The sequence below is a fragment of the Helianthus annuus genome, chromosome 14 (assembly GCF_002127325.2).
Source record: "Helianthus annuus cultivar XRQ/B chromosome 14, HanXRQr2.0-SUNRISE, whole genome shotgun sequence".
Taxonomy (NCBI): Eukaryota; Viridiplantae; Streptophyta; class Magnoliopsida; order Asterales; family Asteraceae; genus Helianthus; species Helianthus annuus.
The window spans coordinates 1,581,763-1,595,207 of record NC_035446.2 but is presented as its reverse complement, the minus strand read 5'-3'; the positions used below and the strand labels follow the sequence as shown (position 1 = coordinate 1,595,207).

Genomic DNA, 13,445 nt, shown 5'->3' with positions numbered 1-13,445 from the left:
CGCATCACGCTGAGATTGCATCTCAACATTCGTGTGCGCGCACGCGGCTTCCCAATCCTTCTGTTTCTGATCATTCAACAGTTTTTGCTCTTCAAGCTTCTTTTCCGCATCAGCAACCCTCCACTGCAGGCCCTTCTTCTCCGCATTAAATTTTTCCTTCTCTTCAGCAAACAACTTCTTCGACTCCTCAAACTCAAGAGTCTCTTCCCCCATTGACCGCCACTCACGAAGAATTTCTTGAGAAGTAGCAAAGAAATTAACTCCGGCACGAACATGGTCGTCCAACAAAGCAAATCGATTGCGGTTTTTCTGGAACATCCTCTCAGCAGGGGGAAGAGACATAGCAAAAAATTCATGGCAGTTGTTCACATCGTCCATCCTGGAACCCTGAGTAAGGTTCCAGCGAGGGGCGTGTGGTAGGTCGTCACAAGCAGGATTGCCCCAAGAATCAGCTGGGTGATGCTCAAATTGCGGGCTGCGCACAACACCAGAAGTAGCCCCACCTCCACCGGGAGGACGCTTAGTGTAAATGGTTTGGCGAGGAGTAGTTTCACTAGATTCACCCTCCACCTCAACACCCTTACCCTTAACAGCCCCAGCATCACCACCAACAGCCCCAGCATCACCACCAACAGCTCAAGCATCACCACCACCTTCACCCACAACTTCAGTAACTCCTTCTCTCCCCTCTTTATCCGCTTCAACATCATCGTGAGGAGGGGTCAGACCAACCGTCCTCGACGGTGGGGAAGTGGGCGGTGTGATCTGAGAAATATCCGCCATACGAGGTTTCTTGCCAAACTTGGCCGCTGACATGAAACAGGAATTAAAAACAACTCGAAGAAAACGAAAAGACAACATGCAATTAAAGGCCAATTACCAGTAGGAGGGGCAGATGCAGCATATAGCTCCTCCAAAAGATTCCCACGTCCTCCACTAAAAACCCCAAGATCAATCTCAGACTCAGAGGGTGCTGGGGGGGCCTCCTTATGGAGTTTCGCCTTTTTAGCAGCAAAATGAGCAGCAGACTGTTCATCAAGCCTGCGCTTGTGATCCTCGAGGGCCTTTTTCCTCATATGCTCAGTCAGAGTAGCACTGTCGTCAGGATCCGACTCTCGACTCCTCTCACCAGCCCCTAGGCCAGACAACGTGTCAGAAACTACCACATAATCTAGACAAGGAAGAGTATAGGGTTGCTTACGAGAAGAAACAGCAGCTTTACCCTCAGTCTTTCCCTCTCTCCTCCCAGACTTATCAGTTCTCGCCTTCTTCCTTGACTCCAACTGAGCAGACGAGTCAACAGCCACCTCTACATCATCATAATCACCGACAACCTCATGCACGGGTTCAGCAGCATCGCCCTGCGCGGTACCTGCACGCGCGCAACGAGAGGTTAGATCTTCAAAGTTTTGGTCAGAACTTCCACTTGAAAGGACAATAACCCCCTCTCGACCCGGGTCGATAGAGTCATTCCAAACATCTTCACCTAGAACCTCGCTAGCATATCTATTCAATCTCTCATCAGTTGGATGCAAAAAACGACCCCGGATCTGGTCTAACCACGTCGGGTTCCCTTCCGCTTGGATAGCTTCAACCATAGCACCCGCCGCCTTAGGGTCCAGGACATTCAACAAGCTGTAACCAACTGCAAAAAGGCAAGAAGATAAGAAAACACAATAAACACAATTAGGGCTGTAAACGAACCGAACGAACACGAACAAGGCTGTGTTCGTGTTCGTTCGTTAAGGAAATTTGGATGTTCGTGAACTGTTCGCGAACGCATGACGAACAGAAGTTTGTGTTCGTGTTCGTTCGTTAAGGAATTTTGGTTGTTCACGAACAGTTCGTGAACACTAACGACGAACGCAAACGAACACAAACGAACGCAAACGAACGCAAACGAACACAAACGAACACAAATGAACATTAATTTTGAAAATTAAAAAAAGGCACCGTTAATCTTAAATACACAACTAAAATAGTTAAGTATAACCATTAAACGATTATCAAAAATTCAAGACAAAAAAGTAGCACCATATGACAAATCAAGTTTATCTTAAGACATAATCATCCAAAATACATATCCCAAAAAAAGTCTTCAATGTCCAGCTTTTTCATATGAACTACAAAATAAATGTCTTGACTCTTGAATATCTAGCTTCCCCAAAAATATAGATCCTACACAAAACAATTTAAAAAATTGAAACTGTGAATGAAAAAGAAATTGTAATTAGGAATGACTAATGTCCAACTTTTGACCCATTTATAAATATAACTAATTTCATATAAATGGTCCATCCTGGGAATGAACAAATAAAAAACATGAAAATAAAAAATAAACATCCTAAATCAATTAATCTCATGGTTATGTTCTTACCCAACTAATAGTTCTCATTCTTCACAGGAGCGCAATATATACGACATCGTCATTTTCCTATAATTATCAAAGAATATAAGTTAACCACGATGAATAAATAAGAAAATAAATATCAAATAAAAAATATAAGAAAATCACCTTTTTCTTTTTTTCCAGCCCATAATATTGACGGTACCAATCAGCCCCACATATAAGCATGTCCACCATCTTAGTTCCTAAAGCAGAACGATGTGGATCAATAACCCTCCCACCAGCACTAAAAGCTGACTCTGAAGCAACAGTGGTTATTGGTATAGCTAAGATATCAGCAGCCATTTTAGATAACACTTTATACTTAAGTTTGTTATCCTTCCACCATCGCAACGCATCAAAATGCACACCTTGCTCAATTATGCATACGCCTTCTTCCAAATAAGTTGCTAATTCTGACTTAGCACTTTGAACGCAATCAACACTTTTAATATGTTGATGATATTTAGCACTACCAGTCTTGATACTCTTACCAAATCGTGAAGAGGTAAAGTTAGATGAACCACTTCTACTCCCACTTGGACCACTCCCATCATTTACACTTCTAGATGAACCAGCATTTGGTTCTTTGTAAGCTTCAACATACTCTTTAAACAATTCTTCTAAACATTTTTCAACCAACTGAATCTCTTGATCTACCTTTTCCTTCGAATAAATGGACTTAAAAGAAAACTTAATTAGATGCATCTTGTATCTAGGATCTAAAACAGCACCAATAGAGATCAACAAGTTACATGAACCCCAATACTTGTCAAATTTCTTTTTCATCTCGTCAACCATATCTTTCATGCAATCATCCACATCCAAAGCTACTTCATCTAATGCCTCTTTTATCCCATATAACTCACTAAGAAATAAATTTGAAGTTGGATACTCGGAGCCTACAAGATTAGAAATATAATAAAAAAACTTAATAAAAATGCTAAAAATATTAAAACAAATAATACCAGAAATTATTCTTGTAGCCTCATTGAATAATGCCAAAAAAGTGCAAACATCTTCAACTTTTTTCCAGTCATCTTCACTCGGCAAAGTGTTATATGAACTTTCTCGATCAGCATAATTCACGAAAACCTTTTTAAACTCCAAGGCTGAAGATAACATGGCATACGTAGCATTCCAACGGGTACTAACATGGCATACGAACGAACACGAACGGACATAAACGAACGAACACGAACGAACATAAACGAACATATTACCGAACGTTCACGAACGCAGTCGAACGAACGAGACCTTTGTTCGTGTTCGTTCGTTAAGCTTCTCGAACGAAATTATTTGTTCGTGTTCGTTCGTTAAGCTTATCGAACGAACATAAACGAACTTCCCGCCGAACGGTTCACGAACTGTTCGCTGAACGTTCGGTTCGTTTACAGCCCTAAACACAATAGAGAATAATTCAACGGTAACTTATGAAAGAAACATACATTTGCCCTGATAACTGTATACGGATTGACCCAATGGATTCTTGGGCACCCACAACAAACTCATCCCAGCACCAACCAGGGCCATCTCATCCAGTTGAGAAATAGCAGTCGCCTTCTGGGTTATCCTCTTGAACCAGTCCTGGGCACCATAATCCTCCATAACATCTACCTTTGGAATCCCTTGGCCCACCTGCCGATAAGGCATATCTATCGGGATTACACCACGGCGGATGTAGAAAAATTTCTGCTTCCAGTCATGAAGACTCTTCAAAGGCATGGAGCACACCGGAGCAACACCCGATCGTGCTTGAAACGAATAGAAACTGCTAGCATACGTCACACTATAAAAAACATTGAACATCTGAAATGTAGGCTCAATACGATAGGCCCTACAGACATACTCAAAGTGAGTAATGCGTGGAAGCCCAATAGCATTCAGCTGTGAAATATGAAGCCCATACCCCCTCAACACAGCAGCAGTAAACTTCGTAATAGGTAGTCTGAAACTAACTTCCCGGAAAAACGCAGCATATAACGTAATATGGCCCGGAGGAGCGTCCAAAGCAGTTGAACCGACGGGAGGATACTGGGCTCCCCACTCGGGACGGAAACCCATACCCCCAACCAGATTATTAAACTCCTCCTCTTTCCAACTAATGACCGCCTGATCAGGACCGGGAGGAGCCCTCCCCTTATACTTTCTTTTCCGTTGGGTGGGATTCGTACTAGACATGGTGCAAATACAAAGAAGAACTTAAAGAAATTTATCGAAACAAACTGAAGGGAGAAGATAGAAGGGAAGAACACTTGAAATTTGAAAAAGTGAAGATGAAAGGGGAACCGCCTCCTATTTATACCCATCGCATTTAATGCGATGGGTAGTGGACCGTCAGAATGTAGAAAAAGGAGCCAATCATGGAATGACACGTCAGAAGAGAGAGAAGACGTCGGCTCTTTTTTCGGGAAACATGGGGAACATAATCGGCTGACGTGACAGAAAGTAACTGCAAAAGCAACTGTTCACCTCCGATAAGACAGGGACGTCAGATAGTCACACCAAACACTTCCCCATACCCACCAAACTTCCATCAGAAGGAAACAACAAAGGAGCCAAAACCCATGCGCCATGCGTCCATTTGGCTCACTTTTCACAAAGGGCCAAAACCCATGCGCCATGCGTCCATTTGGCTCACTTTTTAGAAAGGGCAAAGACCCACGCGTCGTACGTCCACTTGCCTCAACTTTTTACAAAGTGCCAAGACCCAAGCGCCATGCGTCCACTTGGCTCAACTTTTTACAAAGTGCCAAGACCCACGCGCCGTGCGTCCTCTTGGCTCAATTTTTTACAAAGTGCCAAGATCCATGCGCCGCGCGTCCACTTGGCTCAACTTTTTACAAAGTGCCAAGACCTACGCGTCGTGCGTCCACTTGGCTCAAATTTCTAGCAAGGCGGCAAGACCCACGCGCCGTGCGTCCACTTGGCTCAAATTTCTAGCAAGGCGCCAAGACCCACGCGTCGTGCGTCCACTTGGCTCATTTTTTACAAAATGCCAAGACCCACGCGCCGTGCGTCTGCTTGGCTCATTTTTTACAAAATGCCAAGACCCATGCACCATGCATCCACTTGGCTCATTTTTTATAGAGGGCCAAAAAACTCATGCGCGACGCGTCCGTTTGGTTCAAATCTTTCTTCCAAATCACCAAGCTCCACGCGCCGCAAAAACCCACTACTCTCATAAGTCCAGAATCCCTCCTAGACGATCAACTCAACTAGAAGGCACACTGGACTGGGGGGATTTGAAGAGGTATGGTCCCAATTCCCTGCCTACATGGCAGGGACCACACCACTTTTGAGCATACAAGGCGTCCACATCAGCGAAGCAATCCAGAAGCTTCTAGAAACTTCTGGAAGACTTGCAGCTGGCGCCAAAGATGCTCTATCCGACATAAAGGATAACACGTGTCACCACTCGCAGAACGCCACATAGGCCTGCGACAAATCAGGGAGCAGGGCTGACAACGCCAGTACGAGGTATCCAGCGTGGGCAAATGTAAGAACGCCACGTGTACCACTACACCTGCCGTGACAGAGCAGACCAAGAGGATATTCCCCTTGGTCGGACAGCTGGCACGCGCCCACAGCTGGCACAGTTGCTCCTCCCTTCTTCACCCTCCGGCTATAAATAGGACCCTTCATCATTCAGGTTCAGGATCTTTACTCTCCATATTCACTCTATATACACACTGTTTATTTTTCTCGGAACAGTACTTATTCTCACGCCGGAGCCTGGTTAAGAGGGAAATCCCCCTTCTCCCCCTCTTAACGAGACTGACGGTGTTTACTGTTTTGCAGATCTCAAGCCATTGTTACGAGCAAGAAAAGAGGTTGAACCCCACAGACGAAATAACCCCATCGATAAACCTTGTGTTAATCGGTGTTTCATCAATTATAATTTTCTAGAAGTGGTTTAAGTAGGAATATATATATAAGTTATCCAAAGCCGTTTATCATGGATATAATTATTTTTGTAATAAGCTTAAATTATACATCAATATGAAGTATTTTAAATTATATATGTTTGACAATGTGTAGAAATGGACACTTAAAATCTCAGTGTTGGGCTATACAATCCGTATGCAAGATAAAGATTGGTTTCAAGGATTAGAAAATTTGACGATGTTGCAGAAGATATAATATAATTTTGGTATTTTTACACTTAATTTCTTGCTTGAAACTCTCCATATCTATTAATTCATAACACACAAGAAATGATAACTTTTTTTTTTGTTTTTCCAAGTTTTGTCTTTTTTTTTTTTTTTTCATATACACTATACTTTTAATATTTTTCTTTTTGTAATGAAAGTTTGGTTTTGTTAAAATTTGGCGACATATGTTAAATGAGTTTAGTTTTTTATATTGGTTTTTGTTTTATGTTTTTTTCCGGATTTGGTGATCATTGGTTGTTACTTAGCATTATGTTTGGTTGTCACATTTAGTCCCTCAGGTTTTTTACACCCTCATAATTTTAATACGTGCTATTATACCTTGAACTTCGTCTATATTTTACGTCACGTGGGTCACTCGATGTTACGCTTTTCCTGGTTCTGATTGTCGTTTGGTTGCTACATAACACGGTTTTATGCCTTACGCTCTGCAACGTTGATATCACGGTTTTACGTCCCCACCCGCAACGCAGGACGTTAAGACTAGTTAATACAATCTTTAATAATTTTACCGTTTATTATATAATCTTGGTTTTCTTATCAGTAACTTCTTGCCAGTCTATTTTAATACATTTAATGAAGAGTTAGGAGAAAAAAAGTAATTCACTCAACCTTTACAAAAATGTTCTGATACTCTTTTTTTTTAGGAAAATGATGATTTATTTTAATAACAACCACCAAAACCATTATAAATAACCACTTGGTCCTAATTAGTGACATTACATAATTTTTTTTGTATTTATTACATAATTGACATGTAACTATTAATTTCAAGTACGTTTCGTATGACTTCACATAGTATTATATTATATTATAATATAATATTAGTCAATTTGCAAATTTATTAATAATCTGACTCTAGAAGATATTTACCAACTCTAAGGTGAATAGAAACCCCACCATCCCGTTTAAAAATTAGAAAAATAATATATGATATCCAAGTATTAACGATCAAAATTTGAATTGCAAAGTTAACAATGATTATACATAAACCTTAATTATTATTACTAGTGATTTTTCCCCGCGCTTCGTGGTGGGTATTTGGTCGGTATTTGTTTGGTTTGTTACGTTATCGATATTCGCTATAGTAATCAAAAGAGAAAATCTTACATCGATCGAAAACAATAAAAACGAATATCAATACTGCTACCGATGTTGTTTAGTTGATATCAGTTTGGTTGGTTTGCGTTCTACGTTTATTTTTTTCAACCTTGCCATATAAACTTTAATGAAAATGGCTATGTGCCGCTATTGTAACAAACCGAACCAAAACCGACTAAACAACATTTGTATCAGTACTTGTATTTATTTTATTGCTTTTGCTTTTGATGAACTAAGATTGTATCGCTACCATACCGTACCAAACAGAAGAACCGTACTGGTATGTATTGATTTTTATGTTTTCTTGTTTAATAACAAATATTGTGCCGCTACCATAAGAACCGAACTGAAACCAGGAAGAACATCAATTCGGTACCGATATTTATTTTTGTTGTTTTTCTTTCAATAAACTGACATTGTATTGCTAACGTACCGTACAAAACAACATTATTACTGATACCTATATTCATTTTTATGGTTTCTGGTTTAAAAAATCTTTCATTAATACAACTCTATTTGTGAAGATAAATGAATATCGGTACTAGTATCGTGACAATCTAGACTGATCGATACCGTTCGAACAGCATCGGTGTGGGTACCCATGTTCGGTTTATCATTTTTGGTCGATATAAAACACATATTGATTTCTATACCTAGTGCATGAATCGTACTGGTACTGTAACGAACCAATACCAATACAATATCCGCAGTAATGTATCTTCATAATGAGCGGGAAAATAACATGGCATGCTAAAAAATAAAGAAACATAGATACAGATTTAGATTTTTTTTATTTAAAACGTTAACGAACGTACTTTATCACTAAAAAAACATATTGAATGCTAAATACAATATCTATACTATTATAAAAAGGAGAAGTGATGGACCAAAATGTAATTTTACTACGTGTGCAAATTTAGAAGCATAATGTACAAAGAATACTAGCCATTTTAAATGAATATATAAAGAAAGTCCACAAGATTTTAAGACGCCATAGGGTTAAAATAGGGATTTCATCCACCGAGTTTTGGAAACCCTGAATTTATGTCAGGGCGTTTTGTGACAACTCGAATTTCCAAGATTTCTATTTCGTATTTATTGCACGTTCATGTAATTGCACAATTGAATTCCATGAAATTATATATATTTTGATTGTTTGATTGTGTATAGTTGTTGGTTATTTGTGAAACTTGTCAAATGTGTAAACTTGGTAGTGGAACTATGAAATAGTTATGAGATGGTATACTATTGTAACTTATATTAGTTAGGGGTGTAGAGAGCCATTAGTGAATTTGATTATACTTAAAACCCTAATCCCCTCTCTAATCATTCACTAATCACTTTCACCAAAAACCAAAGAACGTACTCTCATTTCTTGGGCTCTAGCAATCATCACCATCATCATCACCAAGATAATCATCACGAGTTTGATCACCCTACTCCTCTAGAATCATTCAAGGTAATTGTTAATGATTTGTGCTTGATTATCTATTGATTTCTTGATTCTTGTGTTCTTTGAAAACCCTAGTTCTTCATGTGATAGGTTGTGATTTGGTTTGATTCTAAACTATTGATGTTAATGATTAGTCATATGATTGATAGATGGTTCCTATAATGATATAGTTTGATTGTTGTTGAGCATGAATGGATTGATTATGATTCTGCCGTCATATGTTTTGATTTAGGGTTTGTTGAATGAAATACGTAACTGGCTTGATTCTCTTGACGTTGTATTGGAATTCTTATGCTATGATTGTCTGAGTTTGCTAAGTGAAACTATGCCTGAGTTTAATTAAGATTAACCTTGTCCGACTTTAACCAATTCCCTTGGACCGAGTTTAATTGATGTGTAATTGGTCCGACTTTAATTGGTTGGTTATGGTCCGAGTTATTGATGATGTTTTATGGTCCGAATATATATCAATGGGCCGAGTTTAATTGGACACATGTTGGTCCGAGTTTAATTTAAGGAACATTGGTCCGAGTTTAACATGTCTTCAATAGGTCCGAGTTTAATTCAATTAAAGGGGTCCGAGTTTAATTCCATTAAAGGGGTCCGAGTTTAATTCAATCAAAGAGGTCCGAGTATAATTGGATCATTGATTGGTCCGAACTTAATGTAGCCTAATTGGTCCGAATATAATGGGCTAGATTGGACCGAGTTTAATGCTTGGTCCGAGTTTAAATGATTTGCATGATTGGACCGAGTTTAATAAGATGTCATTGGGCCCGAGTTTAAATGAATGTGTCAATGGATCGAACTTGTGTGTGAAACATGATGGTCTGAGTTTATTGTATGATTACATGTACTATCCGAATTTTGAACAGGGGAGACCCCCCCCCATACTTGTCTGAGTTTTGTGAGATGCATGATCCTGTATGTATTCATATGAATTACGTGAATTGCATGAACGGGTTAACTGTTATATTCTACATGATTGATACATGATAACGCGTATCATTGCGAACGTGAACTGATTTGTCATACGTGCATACAATAGGACTTGATTAATTACTAGTGAGTGCATAACCTAGCATACCGAGCAAACCAAGGTGAGTTCACACTCTTACCAAGGCATGGGATTCCCGGGGTGTTGGGAATGGGATTGAAAGGATAAGGTTGATTAGATACATTATTGACACTATGACTAGACTACCACATTACTATCCTCGGTTGTGAAGGATACTTATACTGATCACTATCCTCGGTTGTGAAGGATACTTATACTGATCACTATCCTCGGTTGTGAAGGATACTTATACTGATCACTATCCTCGGTTGTGAAGGATACTTATACTGATCACTATCCTCGGTTGTGAAGGATACCTATAGTTACGAGTAGTCTAGTGGTTATACAACGTGGAACACCACCACCAGTAACGTGGAACACCACCACCAATAGAACATACAATCGGCCCAGTAGAGCCACTTGTTACAAACGAACTTACTTTTACGCATTTACTTTCTGTGAACTCGCTCAACTAGTTTGTTGATCATTCTGTTACATGCCTTGCAGATCGTTAGGTACTTGGAGCTTGCACACGGAGGAGCTGGTCGTTGTGGGGCTTGAATCGTGATCACCTTGTTAAACACTTTTGATGTTTGATACTTATTTGCTATGGGTTTTACAATAGTACGCTTCCGCTAAACAATGTTAACTTACTTATGTTTTGGAAACACCTTTCATATGGAAATGGTTTGGATTATAATGTGTTTACTTTTACTTTATACAATGTTCTGTATGATTGGTGGCTTGATCCTGGTCAGTCACGCTCCCAAGCGGTGATACTCCGCAGGTGGATTTTTGGGGGTGTGACAGATTGGTATCAGAGCCATTGGTTATAGAGAACTTGGTTTTAATATGGGAAAACGTTTTTATTAAAACCAGACTATAACCAGAACAGTGCTCTCAACGATCCACAACGACGCTTCGCTCCACGTGCAAGACTCGACATCCTAGGTAATAAGGTTTATGTTTATTACCTGCTTGCTAGAATTTGCATAGAACATTGCTCGTAGTATGCTTACATTACCTTGCTCACAACTTGTCACTGCATGAGAATACTTATGTGCTTACACTCTTCTGTCATCGCACTATTCGCGAACCTTTCTCACTTATGTTGCCTTTGATGTGAAGATCAATGGCCGCACGAATTACCATGACTCAAGCCCAGCTAGAGGCTCTCGTTGCTGCGGCAGTTGCAGCCGCTCAAGCAGGTAGTATACCCTGCAGTATAGACACTAGGATCTTTAGATCCTACATTAATTCTCGTACTTAACTTTGCCCTATTCGTACACAATAGGTCAACCCGCTCAGCAACAGCCTGGGTGCACCTTCAAGAATTTCATGGAATGTCGTCCTAGTTCGTTCAGTGGCACGGAGGGAGCAGTTGGACTCCTCCACTGGTTTGAAAAGCTCGAGTCGGTTTTCGAGATGTGTGAATGCCCTGAGGCTCGCAGGGTGAAGTTCGCCACTGGCACACTTGAAGGGATTGCGCTCACTTGGTGGAACGCACAAGTGCAGATCTTAGGGTTGGCAGCTGCTAACGCCACACCCTGGAATGAATTCAAAGAACTGATCAAGAGGGAATACTGCACTAGAGAAGACATTCACAAGTTGGAGGACGAGTTGTATAACTTGAAAATGGTTGGTTCAGAAATCGAAGCTTACACCAAGAGATCAAATGAGTTGGCTGTGTTATGTCCAACTATGGTGGACCCTCCATACAAGCGTATTGAGTTGTATCTCAAAGGTTTGGTGCCAGAAATACAGAGCCACGTTACCTCGGCTAACCTCAACAACATCCAGGAAATCCAGCGTCTCGCTCACCGCATCACCGATCAGGCAGTTGATCAGAATAAACTGCCTAAGCGTATCAGTGCTACTGCTACCGCTACTGTTTCTACTACACTTGCTACTCCCAGTGAAAGTAAGAGAAAATGGGATGGGGATTCTAGCAAGGGATCAGCTTCAGTGCAGTCGCAAGCTCAACAGCGAAAGACAGACAGTTACCAGAGTCCCAGTCAGCACTCCTCAGGCAGCCACAGACAGGGAAGGTATCGAGGAAATCTTCCAAAGTGTAACACCTGCAACAAGCATCATCGTGGCCAGTGTAACCAGGTTCGTTGTCAAAGATGCCTCAAGGCGGGTCATGAGGCCAAAGATTGTAGAAGCCCTCAACCTGCAAACCAGAATCAGCAGCAACCTCAAGCACAGCAGAATCAGCAGCAGGGTAACAAAGGGTGTTTTCATTGCGGTGCAGAGGGTCACTTCAAAAGGCATTGCCCTCAGCTGAACAGAAACCAGAACAACAACAACCATAACAACAATCAGGGTAATGGTAACAACAACAACGGGGGAAACAACAACAACAACGGCAATGAAGCTCGTGGTCGTGCTTTTGTGTTGGGTCGAGGAGATGCAGTGAATGATCCCAATGTGGTTATGGGTAAGTTTCTTCTCGACGATATTTATGTTACTGTCTTGTTTGATTCGGGTGCTGATACAAGTTATATGTCCTTGAAAATGAGTAAATTATTAAAACGTACACCAACACCTCTAGACACCAAACACGTCGTAGAACTAGCCAATGGTAAAAGTGTAGAAGCCGCACATGTAGTCAAGGGTTGTAGTATTGTTCTAGCGGGTCAGACGTTCCCGATTGATCTCATACCCATAGTTTTGGGTAGTTTCGACGTCGTCATCGGTATGGATTGGTTATCCCAACATCATGCGGAGATCTTGTGCAAAGAAAAAGTTATTCGTATTCCTCGCTCCAGTCAAGAACCTCTCGAAGTACAAGGTGACAAGAGTGGTGCTGTGGTTGGCATCATCTCTTACTTAAAGGCGCAGAAATGTTTACGAAAGGGACATACTGCCATTCTGGCACTTGTCACTGACGCATCAACAAAGGAAAAGAAGCTGGAGGATATACCAGTTGTGCGTGATTTTCCTCAAGTGTTTCCTGAAGATTTACCTGGTTTACCTCCTCATCGTCAAGTTGAGTTTCAGATTGAGTTAGCTCCTGGAGCAGCACCAATAGCCCGCGCACCGTATCGTTTAGCTCCAACCGAACTGGAAGAACTGTCGAAGCAGCTACAAGAGCTCCTGGAAAAGGGCTTTATTCGTCCAAGCTCTTCGCCTTGGGGAGCTCCAGTGTTATTTGTGAAGAAGAAAGACGGTACGTTCAGAATGTGTATAGACTACCGTGAACTCAACAAGGTGACGGTGAAGAACCGTTATCCTCTTCCGCGCATCGACGACTTATTCGACCAGTTGCAAGGG

At 40.9% G+C, this 13,445-nt stretch overlaps 1 protein-coding gene across 1 annotated transcript; it reads right to left on the bottom strand.

The window, feature by feature from the left end:
• Positions 1–1,979: 1,979 nt before the first annotated feature.
• Positions 1,980–4,567, bottom strand: LOC110905247 (zinc finger BED domain-containing protein RICESLEEPER 2-like). Its single transcript, XM_022151118.2, has 5 exons — positions 3,835–4,567; positions 3,355–3,498; positions 2,516–3,288; positions 2,378–2,434; positions 1,980–2,178 (listed from the first exon to the last, which is right to left on the bottom strand). Exons 1-4 carry the CDS (start codon positions 4,565–4,567, stop codon positions 2,399–2,401), a joined length of 1,686 nt encoding a protein of 561 aa, XP_022006810.2. The 3' UTR covers positions 1,980–2,178; positions 2,378–2,398.
• Between the last annotated feature and the right edge of the window lie 8,878 nt (positions 4,568–13,445).

What these genes read in the sequence shown, in the direction of transcription:
- LOC110905247 (XM_022151118.2), bottom strand. Translation starts at nt 4,567, where the DNA reads ATGTCTAGTACGAATCCCACCCAACGGAAAAGAAAGTATAAGGGGAGG. An exon ending in GGCTACAAGAATAATTTCTG is followed by an intron (nt 3,289 to 3,354) that starts GTATTATTTGTT and finishes CTAATCTTGTAG; the next exon opens with GCTCCGAGTATCCAACTTCA. An exon ending in GGCTGGAAAAAAAGAAAAAG is followed by an intron (nt 2,435 to 2,515) that starts GTGATTTTCTTA and finishes TGATAATTATAG; the next exon opens with GAAAATGACGATGTCGTATA.